At 44.6% G+C, this 13,241-nt stretch overlaps 1 protein-coding gene across 1 annotated transcript in view; it reads left to right on the top strand.

Annotated features, from left to right (window-relative positions):
- The window catches only part of PARD6G (par-6 family cell polarity regulator gamma), a 104,581-nt gene that overhangs the window by 20,811 nt on the left and 70,529 nt on the right, over positions 1–13,241 (top strand). Inside the window, exon 2 of the mRNA XM_074944758.1 lies at positions 1,537–1,759. Within this exon, the coding sequence (XP_074800859.1) occupies positions 1,537–1,759 (223 nt within the window). The remainder of the gene's footprint in view (positions 1–1,536; positions 1,760–13,241) is intronic.

Here is a 13,241-nt window from a genome sequence, read left to right as displayed (position 1 = left end):
GCCTGTAACCAGCTGCCCAGAGGCAGTAAAACTGACTGGAATAGCCTCATGCTGTGGCCAGGCCCTTCCTGTCAGAGGACACCCTCTACACCGGGGCTTGTGAGGAGTCCTCCAAAGGCAGTCTGCAGTTCAGGCTCTGAGGAATTTTTGCCTGCTGGATATGACTTTTAAAACCCCTTTATGCCACTCTGGCCCCTTTACCCAATGTGCAGGTACAAGGATAAGAATCCCGCTTAAAATGTTTTAAACTATGTAACAACCCCATAGATACATAAAAGTGAAAGTATATTGGAAGTCCAGTTTCCACAATCAGTGAGACTAGTTTCACTTCTGTTTGGTCAGTTCCCCTTTTATGTTCTTAACAATGTCTTCATTTCTGACGTTGCCGGGGAGTATTTATTTGTGTAAGGGTTGTTTTCATTGGTATTTAGGAAGCAAGTGTGGAAAATTTTCTGCTGGGGCCTTAAGTCTTATAACAGCTGTTCTTTATACAATTGTTTTGGGTCAAACTTAAATTAACAGTATTCCTTTCAACTGCTGCCGTGGATCAGGGTGAGAACATGTGAAACTTTGTATGTCCCACAAAAATTGTAGCTCTTTAGCCAGCCATAAAAATTGATTTAATGGAGTGGCAGAATTCAAAACCCTGTAACGACTCACTTGGAATCTGAAGAACTTTTACTCCTGGGACTTGAATACCAAGAAACTATAGTGCAGTGGTTCTCAAAGTTTTGTACTGGTGACCCCTTTCACACAGCAAGCCTCTGAGTGCGACTCCCTCCCCGCAATAAATTAAAAACACTTTTATGTATTTAACACCATTATAAATGCTGGAGGCAAAGTAGGGCTTGGGGTGGAGGCTGACAGCTTGTGACCCCTGATGTAATAACCTCACAACCCCATGTGGGGTCCCAACCCCCAGTATGAGAACCCCTGCTATAGAGCATGTAGAAATTGATGATGTCCCTTTTTAATGAAAGACTGTACTCTGTACAACACATACCTCTAAACGTCTTGTGTGGGGTTTGTTTTTTTTTAAATTCATTGTGCTGTTGATGGGGAAATGTCAAGGATTTTTTTTAAATGACTTCAAACAGCTAACTAGCTATTTTTGAAGTTGGATGTGAAGAATGTTTCTCTACTTTGGTTTGAGAAGAGTAATTTTAGGGACACCAGAGACACTGCTGTTGAACAGTTGAACTTAAATGTCAGTTCTAGTGGAATCTTGCTTTATTAGCTCTAGTGGAAATGTATTATTTTTTACAAAAAGTAACATTTTTTAAACTGACTCTTTTAAGAAGCTTGTAAACAAGCATTGATTTGTAATAGGGATAACATTTTTACAAAGAAGTCTGTTCTAGCATAATACAACTCCAGTTGCAAGAGTATAATCTGGGAACTGTAGACTTGGAAGGACACAGTCCAGCCATGTTCAGTGTAGGGGAGAGGAAAACAACAAATGCTCTATTAAATTGCACAACCTGATTATTTAATTGTAGCATTGTCCACTCACGTCCTTTCTGTTTCCCATTGTAGTTTGGGGCAGAATTCCGAAGATTCTCTCTGGATCGTTACAAGCCGGGAAAGTTTGAAGACTTCTACAAGCTCATTCTTCACATCCACCACATATCCAGCATGGAGGTGATGATTGGATATGCTGATGTTCATGGGGACCTTCTTCCTATTAATAATGATGATAACTTCTTCAAGGCTGTTTCGAGTGCAAACCCGCTGCTCAGGGTTTTTATACAAAGACAAGGTAAAATCTTCACATTTATTAAGTCTTCAGAGCCCTGGGTTATCCAATCCTTTATTAGTGCTAGTAATCACATTGCAGTAGTGCCCAATGGCCGCGGAGGGATGGGGGCTGCACATACATAGAGGAAACGATCCCTACGCCAGAGGTTCTTGTGATCTCAGAGGTCTAAAACAGACTAAGATGGGGATGTACACGCACCAAGGGTGAGACACTCCGCCCTGCTGGGTGGTATAAAAGGGTTAGAGTAGTGTACAAGGACCCTAAAGTCTCCCCTACATGACTTCCCCAGGCACAGGAATGGTGGAGATGGCCATAAGGCAGCCTCCCCCTCAAAAGCCATGGTATGTGGGAAGGTCAGAGGTGGGAGGAGCATGCTGGGGGAAAGACCACAGCACTGTGGCCCATAGGGCAGTCTGGGAAGACGGCTGTAACCTTAGGCAGGCCGGGGGGGGGGGGGGGGGGGTGTCTGTCTCCTCAAAGTTACACCAGGGGCTTCTCTAGCACCCAGAACATCACAGGAATGGGAGGGTGCAAAGATGGTTTAAAAGTCCCCTTAGCCGTCTCTCTCTCTCCCTGGGCTGCGAGTTTAGTATTGCACGTCTTGGGGGTGTGGCACAGAATCTTGTGCCAATGTACTACTTGTATCACTCTCCTGTGATTTAAAAGGAAACCCAAACGTTGTACCATGCCTAGGTCTTCATCTTCAGATAGGTCTTCAAGACTTAGCTGTAGGCGACTGTTTCATGCCCTTATTGAACAGAGGCACGTGCACATCTATCTCTTTTGGAAAGATTGAGTTCTGACACTAATTGGAGGCTTGCTTAGTATGTAGGCGTGGCTTTAAGGGCAGATCACTGAATTAAGGTGATCTGCTGTGTCTTCAGATGTGGTGTTTTTACTAACCTCTTACTAGAGGTCAAGCAAGCTGGATGCAGAGATGCGTAAACATCAGGATGATGTCAGGGTTATTCTCAATGGTTTTCATATGTTTGAATAAGATTAGTCTAATGTGACACAGCACTTTATTCATCCAAGTTTTTTTGATGGGGAAATGAATATTAAAAATACTGAAGTTTTCAGTATTTTAACTGAAAACAAGAGAATTGCGTAACTGAAATCAAAGCAGTTCTTTAAAGATTCAGTTTTTGCCAGTAACTCAAGAGCAGTATGACTTCAACCCTTCTTCTCTACTTCAGTTTTAAATCTTGCTTTAAATGTTGTGAGCTGCAACACATGATTTCATTGTTAGTTTAACAGACTGCCAGCCTCCTCCCCCATAGTTTAATTGCAGGTAATAGTGTAGAGCACAGGGTTGGAAGTCAAATCTTCTGTGACTTGTTGCTGGCTTTGTCGCTGACTTGCTCTGTGACTTCAGGTCACTCTGGGCCAGATTCTCCACTACCTAGGATCTTGTATATTCACTTACACTCACTCACATGGATGTAAATAAATACACTAGAAGCCAAGCAGTGGCAAGCCCAGAGCGGTTTCTTCAGTTCATACGTGTGTAAAATAAGAGAGTGTGGGGAAGGGATGAGTGCGAAAGCTCTTGATTGTTGCCTACCCTCCCTCCCCCCCATCACTGAAGCTGGACGGGAGATCTGTTACATCTTCCTTCTACAATGCACATTTTGGTTCCTAGGCTGTTAGATCTGTGCGGTCATGTGAACACCACTGGTGGGCCAAGTCATAAGAAACCACTTCTGTGGCTTTGTCATGCCTGTGTCAGTTCAAGTTTATTCACACATCTCTAGATCAGTCCTGTTCAAAGAGCAGCAGTCCGTGCTTAGCTTAGATATATGCTGTTGAAAGCACTGTGTTTAACTGAACTTGGTCATTGCATCAGTAGATCTGTAGGGCATCACTGCTCCAGTGATTTATTAATCAAAATAGTAGTCAAGTGGGGAAAATGATGCCTCAGCTTCTCCTCTTCAGTGTAAAAGCAAAGTCTCCGGCTGTGCTAACCTCTTAGTCCCAGGGGTGGCCAACCTGTGGCTCCGGAGCCACATGTGGCTCTTTGGAAGTTTAATATGCAGCTCCTTGTATAAGCACCGACTCTGGGGCTGGAGCTACAGGCGTCAACTTTCCAATGTGCCAGGGGGTGCTCACTGCTCAACCCCTGGCTCTGCCCCAGGCTCTGCCCCCACTCCCCCCCCCTTCCCACCGCCTCCCCTGAGCCTGCAGTGACCTCACTCCTCCCCCTTTCTCCCTCCCCCTGCCCCCCCCGGCCTCCTGCACACCATGAAACAGCTGATCAGGAGGTGCGGAGAAGGAGGGGGAGGTGCTGATTGGGGGGGCTGCTGGTGGGTGGGAGTCGCTGGGAGCAGGTTTCAGAGTAACAGCCGTGTTAGTCTGTATTCGCAAAAAGAAAAGGAGTACTTGTGGCACCTTAGAGACTAACCAATTTATTTGAGCATAAGCTTTCGTGAGCTACAGCTCACTTCATCGGATGCAGTGAATCCGATGAAGTGAGCTGTAGCTCACGAAAGCTTATGCTCAAATAAATTGGTTAGTCTCTAAGGTGCCACAAGTACTCCTTTTCTTTTTGCTGGGAGCAGGGTCGGGGAGCTGATGGGGAGGCGGGGGGCTGCTGATATATTACTGTGGCTCTTTGGCAATGTACATTGTTATATTGTGTGTCCTTCTCAGGCTCAGGTTGGCCACCCCTGTCTTAGTCAATTGTCTCTTCCAAACGGATGTGAGTGGGTGCTTTTATTGAAGGGACACCATCAACCGGAAGTGTAGTTGGTAAAGAATTAAAAGTCGTTTCAGTTTCTACACCTGCTTCTGAGTCCTCTGCCAGTTTTGGTAGCTTTACGGTTGCACTTTCTTGTTTAAATGTGTTTCTCTCCCCTGTTGTGTGAAAGAGCCACACTTAACAAAAGAGGAAATTGACTCTGCAGGGGAAACAGGAAATTGACTCTGGAGGGGAAACAGTGAAACTGACTATAAGCTCTTACCATTTAGCCACACCTGAAAGTTTGCACTGTGTGCATTTTCACTGAAGCTAAGGTGAGCACAGAGAACTCTGGCTTAGCCTTTTCATACATGAGACTGTAATATAGAGGGATTTTAACCTTAAAATACTGATATTTTAATCATAAAATAATAGATATTTTGGTATTTGTGGAAACTTACTACTTGCTTGTGTGCAAGTGAGCAGTTTATCTTTTTTTCCCCCCCAGGATAGAGCCTTGAGAAACCCTATGTCAGCCAATACTTAAGGCATCTCCTGAAATGTCTTTTTACTGTTCTTGACACCACCTCTTAATCCTAGAATCATAGAAATTTAGGCTTGGAAGGGACCCTGAGAGGTCCTCTAATCCAGCCCCCTGTGCTGAGGCAGGACCAAAGATGATACCTAGACCATCCCTGACATGTGTTTGTCCAGCCTATTCTTAAAAAACCTCCAGTGGCAGGATTCCACAACCTCCCTTGGAAGCCTGTTCCAGAGCTTAATGATAATTACGGTTAGAAAACTTTTCCTAATATGTCACCTAAATTTCCCTTGCTGCAGATGAAGCCCATTACTTCTTGTCCTACCTTCAGTGGACTTGAACAATTGATCGCTGCGCTCTTCTTAACAGCCTTTAAGTATCTGAAGACTGTCATCAGGTCCCTTTTTGGTGTTTTCTTGGTTACCTCAATTATCTCTTACTATCTTTCACACCCTGCTTTTGGTGGCCTTTCCTCGCTCTGTCTGAGGAGTGGCTGGATCTGCTTATCTTTAGAGCAATGCTGCTTTTTTGGATGGAGGCCCGCAGTGCAGTGCAGAACCCCTCCATCCTTCTGCTCCTTCTTCAGCACTCCCAGCTCAGGACCCAAACTTGATTTGGGGGGTGGGGGAGAGGAGGAGGGAGCAGTGGGGCCGTCCTTTTTCTTCCCCTTTTGCACTAACAGTGTAGGGCCCACACTTCAGCTTTTCCACATCAGGACTCCCCTTGGTGCTGATCACTACTACTTCTCCTTAATTGACTGGGAGATAGAAGTTTGTTTGGTTGAGGCCTGAGAAGGAAATATTAGTCTGAAGTGGTGGTGGTGGGGGACATGTGACAGCAAATTGGATTTCCTAATTCATTAGAAGCTCAGCATCCTTCCTTTTCTAGCCAAGTGAAAAGTTTAATACACTATATCAGTGAGACACAGCTTTTTCTTTTGTGTTTATCTGTTTTCCTCATTTACAACTCCGCTATCCCCATTCCCCTGACAAGTGGATGTTTAATACATGAAAACAATTTAATTATTTGTGTGGGCAGAGGGACTTCATATTTCTAATATTCTAGTTTCAAGCTCTACTAGATTTCCATGAGAATTCAATGCAAGAATAAGGTCAGATTAAAAAAACAAATATGTTGTAATTGTTAGTCTTCTCACTTGGCTGCTGAGGCTACGTCAGCTCATTCTTTTCCACCCCCTCAACTTGCTCTACAGTCACTTTACAAACTCATGCTAACATAGCTCGTCCCTGACCAGGGAAACAAGTGTCAGCACCTTGTTAACAAGAAAGATTCTTTCTAATAAGGCACCCAGTCAGCATTCTTGGCATGCTGAAGGTCCCACTCATGTCACAGGGAGTTTGGGGTGCATTCGGAATGCAGGATTGGACTCAAGATTTGAACAGTAGTGCAGAAAGGGCTTTGGGTAATGTATTCTGGCAGACAGTACCAGTCCTGCTTCTAGTTCACTAGGCTCCTAGACGAGTCTTATCTTGAGCATTGATACTAGTATGATTTTTTGTAGCAACCCACAAAAGATTTGTACTTGACTAATACAAGTGCAGGTTTTAAACTGGAAAACTGTTACAAATACACAACTTGATCAATTCTCTTTTGACTTACCTTCTGAAGGCATTAGAATCAGGTCCTCAGGATGGTGTAAATCAATGTAGCTCTCTTGACTTCAGTGGCTTGATGCTGTTTTTTGCTAACTGAGGATCTGGTCTCAAGAGTCTATTTACTCAGCAATAATTGTCAAACATATCTCTAAAACTCAACCATATAACAATGCAGGGAGTTTTAGATGTTTGACATCAGTTATTGCAGAATAAATAAACTCTTATTCTGCCCTAGAAAGATACCTGAAAGGAGGTATGTGTGAGAGATAAGAGCTTTCTCTATTGTGTGGGTGATTTGAAATCCCAAATACTGTAGTTTGTGTTTCACTTTTGAATACAATAAAAATGAATAAAGCTACAAAGTCAGGCAGAGACCAATCTTGTTGACACTGTAAAAACTTCTTTTAAAAGTGCATCAATTACTATTCAATTGTTCTAAAAAATATTACCCTTCCATTTGATCAAACATAGAAAAAAATTAATACAATGGACATTGCTTTCAAATGAGGTTTTGTTACTATGTCTTCCACATACGCATGCCCACACACCAGCCCCTGCAAATAGCTTGGTACAGTTGGCTGATATAGTATATATTCAAACAAGAACAAGCTGCATTGTTACTCTAATGGCAGCCGCCTAAAATTTAACATAATGCCATAAATAAGAAGCTGCAGTTATGGACTTGCTCTGTTATAAATCCAGTGCCTCACTCTAACTCTTCCCTGACTTTTTCAGTGGGGCACAGGGATTGAATGGATGTCTTGGCAGGCAGCTGTAGCTAGGGATGTTGCAATATACACTGATTTCTTTAACCAAAGAAATTACAATTAGAAATGCTAAACAGGAAATGCAGTGACAACTACCACATCATTCACCCACTAAATATATCCTTGGAACAAACAGTGCATAAAATGAACATGGGAGTGCAGGATGATCTGTTTAATCAAGACACTATGAAAACACAGTAAATTCAGTGCACCTTTGGGCCTAATTCTGCTGTTAAACTAGTGGAAATCCAGAGTAATTCCATTGACTTCAGTGGAGGTACTTGTGATTATGTGGGTGTGTGAGACTCAGAACTGGTGGCCAGATCTCTCCCAATCCCAGCGAGCCATACGTAAGGCTGCGAGTTTGTCACAGAAGTCACGGATTCTGTGGCTTTTGCAGCAGCCAGTGTGCCTGACTCAGAGGCAGCTCAGGCAGCCCCTGCACCAGGCGCACTGGCCACTGCTGGGGCAGAAGAGTTTGGGTATGGGAGGGAGTTGGGGCACAAGACTGGGTGAGGCAGCCAATGGGAGCTGTGGGGGTGGTGCCCAGGGTGGAGGCAGCGCACAGAGCTACCTGGCTACACTGCCACCTAGCAGCTGAGCGAGGGGGATGTTGCCACTTCCGGGGAGCCCCCTAGGTAAGCACTGCCCAGAGCCTGCCTCACTCAGTCTGTGCCCCTGCCCCCTCCCACACCTAAACTCTGCTGCTGCTGTGGGGGAGCATGGAGCCAGGTAGGGAGCCTTCTGGCCCCACCAACCACGTTTCCCCAGGTCGCGCCCCCCCTCAGGTTTTAGTCATGGGTATTTTTAGGAAAAGTCATGAGCAGGTCAAGGGCCATGAATTTTTGTGTACTGCCCGTGACCTGTCTGTGACTTTTGCTAAAAATACCTGTGACTAAAACGTAGCCTTATCCATACGTAAAGGAGACCTGGGTGCGATGGGGGAACAGCTGCCTCTGTAGCAGTCCCCCTTTCCGTTCCTATGCTAGCACAAAACGCTTTCCAGGGAGGGGTCATGTGGGGAGGACTGGGTGGCATGCAAATAGCCTACCTCCAGCTCCAATCTCAGTTTGAGGTTGAATTAACTTTCCTACAGAGCCGCTTTGTACTAAGGAACCCCCTTAAGAAGAGAGGCGCGAAGGTGGGGTGGACAAACTATGATCTGAGGGCCAGATCTGGCCCATGGGCCGTTTTAATCTGGCCCTTGAGCTCCTGCTGGGGAGCGGGGTCTGGGGCTTCTCCTGCTCTGGCGCTCCAGCCGGGAAGCAGGGTCAGGGTCCGGGTCCGTTCCGCGTGGCTCCTAGAAGCAGCGGCATGTCCCCCTTCTGGGCTCCTACACGTAGGGGCAGCCGGGGGCTCTGCTCCGCATGCTACCCCTGCCCCAAGCGCCGCCCCCCACAGCTTCCATTGGCTTGGAACCACAGCCAATGGGATCTGTAAGGCAGCGGATGGGGCAACGTGCAGCAGTGCCACCTGGCTGCACCTCTGCGTAGGAGCCAGACGGGACCTGCTGCTGCTACTGGGAGCCGCTTGAGGTAAGTGCCGCCCAGAGCCTGCACCCTTGAGCCCCTCTTGTGCCCCAACCCCTTAACCCAGCCCTGATCCCCTTCCCGCCCTCCGAACCCCTTGACCCCAGCCCAGAGCTCCCTCTCGCACCCTGAACTCCTCATTTCTGGCATCACCCCAAAGCCTGCAACCCCAGCCAGAGCCCTCACCCCCTCCCAGACTCCAACCCCAATTTCGTGAGCATTCATGGCCCACCATACAATTTCTATACACAGATGTGGCCCTTGGGCCGAAAAGTTTGCCCATCCCTGCATGAGGGAGTCCCTGGCGTCACAGCTGAATTGGAGCTGTGCTAGAGCAGGATGTTCTACAGCCAGTTTGACGACTCAGGACCTTTGGGTAGATGGGCCTGACTTTCAGCAGAGATCTCAAATCCAGCCTGGATCTTGGGTTCCAGGGCCCAAACCCGCCCATTCCCCTGAAAGCTCCCTCCAACAGAAGACTTCCGGAAACTCTGTGAGGGAACCTGGCCCATGTAATAAGGCAGGAAAAGAGCGGTAAACCTATGTAACTGTTGTGAAGTAGCCTGGTTGACATACACTTGAGACCCCCATTAAGCAGACAAAAGAGGTGAGAGTTGCTCAGTAGCAATATGCACAGGAGAGTCAAGAATCATATGTGGGGGCAAATGGCTTATCATACAGCCTTAAGTATGGAGCATGATACATTTCATCATCTTCCCACTTGGTAATTTTAGCTTTTAAACTATAAGGTTATTTGGCCTGGTGATAGGTGCCTTAGAAACGCCAGAGACACTGTGAAATGTCTGAGACAAAATGGGATGTCCCCTTCTTGCTTGATATACTGGTTGCTGGGGCAGTATCCTTTTTGTCTTTCATCTCCATGTGCACTCCACCCATTCCCACTGTCCTGGCTGGGAACTAGACACATTGTTTGTCCCCAGAGGCATTGCCTTTGGGAAGGGCTGAAAAGGCAGCAAGTGTGGGTAATGGAAGCCTCTCCAAGTAATGTCATGGTGCCAGGCTCCAAGCATTGGGATCAATTAATAAGACTTCTTTCAGCTCTCTGTAAAACCACCATTTACTTGTCCCACTCCTCTCGAAGAGTACACCCTGAGCCGCACTCTCAGTTGATGTGCGGAGAAACGGAGAGAGGAGAATGTTAACAAATTCTGATCCATCCTATAAAGACTCCCCACAGGGAGAGCAAGCAATGACACTGGAAAAATTCAAGGAAGATCCTATCAGAACAAACAGCCGCAAGTCCCTATGAATTTCAGGGAAATGGGCCCCAAGGGAGTCTTCGAAGAGAAATGCTGCAAAGACACAGCTGCTGTGTGTTTGCAGAGATGCAGTATGACTGGATGACTCTTCAGATAACTTCATAACTTGACACTAGGAGGTTTTATTTTTTAAGTTAATGATTCTAGTTGGCTGAAAAATAATGGTTCCAATACAGTTTTGGATTTTTGTAAGAACCTGAAAAACTACTTGTACTTAATGTGTGAAACAATATTGTTAGAAACCAATTTGTATTTTTGTTTATATATACACATTTATTTTTGTTTTTTGTAAAGTTGAGAGAGAGTTCAAATTTTATTTATTTATTTTTTTTAAAACACTCCGGTCTAATGATAAACTGATCCACTAAAGATGACTGGTTGTTTTCCTCACTTAGTGGTTAGAGCTACTATCCAACATCAGTGTTGGTTAGGGGCCTGATCCAAATTCAGTTGAAGTCCATGAGCATCTTCTGACGACTTCAGTAGGCTTTCGGCTAGGTCCAGGATTATTGGCTTGATTTAACACACTGTTCAAAATACTCCATTGCCCCAACAATATACAGTGAAAAATGTGTTAAACTGCTGTCTCTGCCTTGCAACAAAAGCTATCGCATACCCTCTGCGATGTTAGCCATTGTAATGTGCCTGACAGCAAATTCCTGTATTTAGCACTATTTTATTTTTAAATGATCTCGCTAGCATGATCCCCAGATTCATAACGTAAGAAATCTAATGGGAAGTAAATCCAGGACTGACTACGGTACTGGTGGTGGGCTTTTGAAAGTCTTTCATGTTTTAAGCAGATAATCCCCAGCAATGATGGTTGGTTGTCAAACCCCATATGTTAGACAACAGGACTTTAATTTTGCTTGCTGCTTCAAAGTAAAATGTACAACCAGCTACCCAATGCGTTATTTAGCTTACTGGGTGGCTGGGCAGATGAGGTGTAATTGGAACTGTTTAAGGGGAGAAATATTGCTTGTCCTGCCGGTGGTTCCTCCAGAAGTCTGAGTGACCCCCATACATTTAAGAACTCCACCAGTGTCAGTAGCTTAATGGCTTTAGCAGTTGAAATGGATCTGCTTCAGAGCAGTGAGCAAACGAGTGATTTCCCTTGATGAGCATTGTTAGGGTCCTAATGGGATAATGAAGGACACTGTAGTCCTGATACTATAGCAGCAGCTGATAGGTTTTTTTACTCTTGAATTACTTCAGATTCTGCTTCTGAACTGAGCTTTGTGGAGATTTCAAAAGGGCTCTCTTGCAATTTGAAGGGATAGGATAGAGGTAAGAGAAGATAAATTGAGTGCTTCCATCAATCTGTTCTCATACGAGAACAGGGAAATGGTTAATCAAATTGAAAGGCAACAAACTTAGAACTGATACAAAAAACCACTATTTTTATATGGCATAAGTTTGTAGCACCGCATTGCCACAAATAATCATTGAGGCAAAGCGCTTTGTAGAATTAGCGTTTTCTTTTTTTTCTGGATAGTGAGAGCACCCAATGTTACAACAGATACGATTAAAAAATAAGTAGGAATTAAAAACTTCATGATTCAGAGCACGAGCAGACTAACAACATGTGAAACTTCCCCCTCTGGGCAGGTTCATTCAATAACTGACCTCTACTCAAGAGGAAGATGCTAGAATTGCTGTCTCTGGCACTGTCTGAGACAAAGGTGCCTTGCTACTTGGGCCCCAGGCATCATCTGATATGGTCGTTTCTAATAACTTTGTGCTGTGTACTTGAGGCTGAGAGTAGAGCCCTGGAATTGGATACTAGCAAGGTGGCTGAGAAGAGCTCTCTCAGAAAGCTTCAGGGTGAGAGCAATAGGACTGTTCTAGAGTTGACCAATTTTTTTTGCCCTACCCCTTCCCCAAAACAGCGTAGAAGGGGGCGGGGCCAGATGTAGGGGGTGGGGTCGAGCACCCACCAGGAACAGTGGGGAAGTTGGTGCCTATGCTCACTAGGGCTCACTTTACCAGCTAACATAATAAAATTTGCCTTGTCTATACATGTTTTAAAACAACATGTTTCCAAAAAAGCCTCCCCCGCCCCCCTGAAACACCTTTTCCTTAGTCGTGACACAGATGGTAGGTGTGGGGTTACTATAACAATTAAGGAGCTAAGATATGCCACCAGACCAACAGTAATTCTCATCCGAAGTCTTCATGTGACTCAGCAGGAGGTTGCTTTGTTTGTCAAGGCGAGTAATCCTTGCACCATTCAGCTCTGTTGGGAGCTGGATATCAGTATAACACGGCGGTTCATTTGTCTTAAACCTGGCAACAAACTGCAGTGAGTTTCCTTGCTCTACCGGTCTTGTGTAAAAGACAAGGAATACATAATCATTGTCTTTAAGCACTAGAAGACAGAACATTGTCTTTGCGGCTTGTCGGGCATAGAGACAAAACAGTCAGTTTTGGATTTTGTGGTTGGCATAGCTCAGGGTATACCTCTGTTCTAGTGACTGAGTAGAACAGAAGAGTAAAGCTAGGACAGGGCTGCTTCTCTCCTCCTTCTCCCTGAAAGGATTTTGTGTTTCCATATGGAGAGTTGGGACTCTTGTTTACATTCTTACTACTAGCAGTTATGGGTCCAATTAAAATGTTAAGTGAGGGAGGAAATTAAGAGCCAGTTACCAAACTAGATTACTAATGTAAGTCTATAATTAATATTTGTGCACTGAGGCTGCCTTACTGAACTGGGTACTTTTTTGAAACGATCTTTGTTGTTGTTTTTTGTTTGTTTGTTTGTGTTTGATCCTTTAACAAAACTTTCAAGTAACCATATGTAAAAGTCTTGTCTTATTCTGCATTGGCAAAAGATTTGAGTGGATTTGATTTTTTTACAGTTACCCAGGATTTATTTTTAAGTTTAACAGTGTTATAAAATACTACTTTATTGATGTTCACAAGATACTCTTTAAAAAAAATTACAAAGGTCTAGTGTTACAGCTAGAAATCTAACTAAATATCATTAAAAAATTGGCTATGATGGAAAGTCTTGCAGCTTGAATTAAGGAATTGCAACTGCAATGCCATGAGTCCATTTTAAAATATCTATGC

This window comes from Natator depressus, chromosome 2 (genome assembly GCF_965152275.1).
Source record: "Natator depressus isolate rNatDep1 chromosome 2, rNatDep2.hap1, whole genome shotgun sequence".
Lineage (NCBI taxonomy): Eukaryota > Metazoa > Chordata > Testudines > Cheloniidae > Natator > Natator depressus.
The sequence above is the reverse complement of the archived record's forward strand: the minus strand, read 5'-3'. Positions and strand labels throughout refer to the sequence as shown.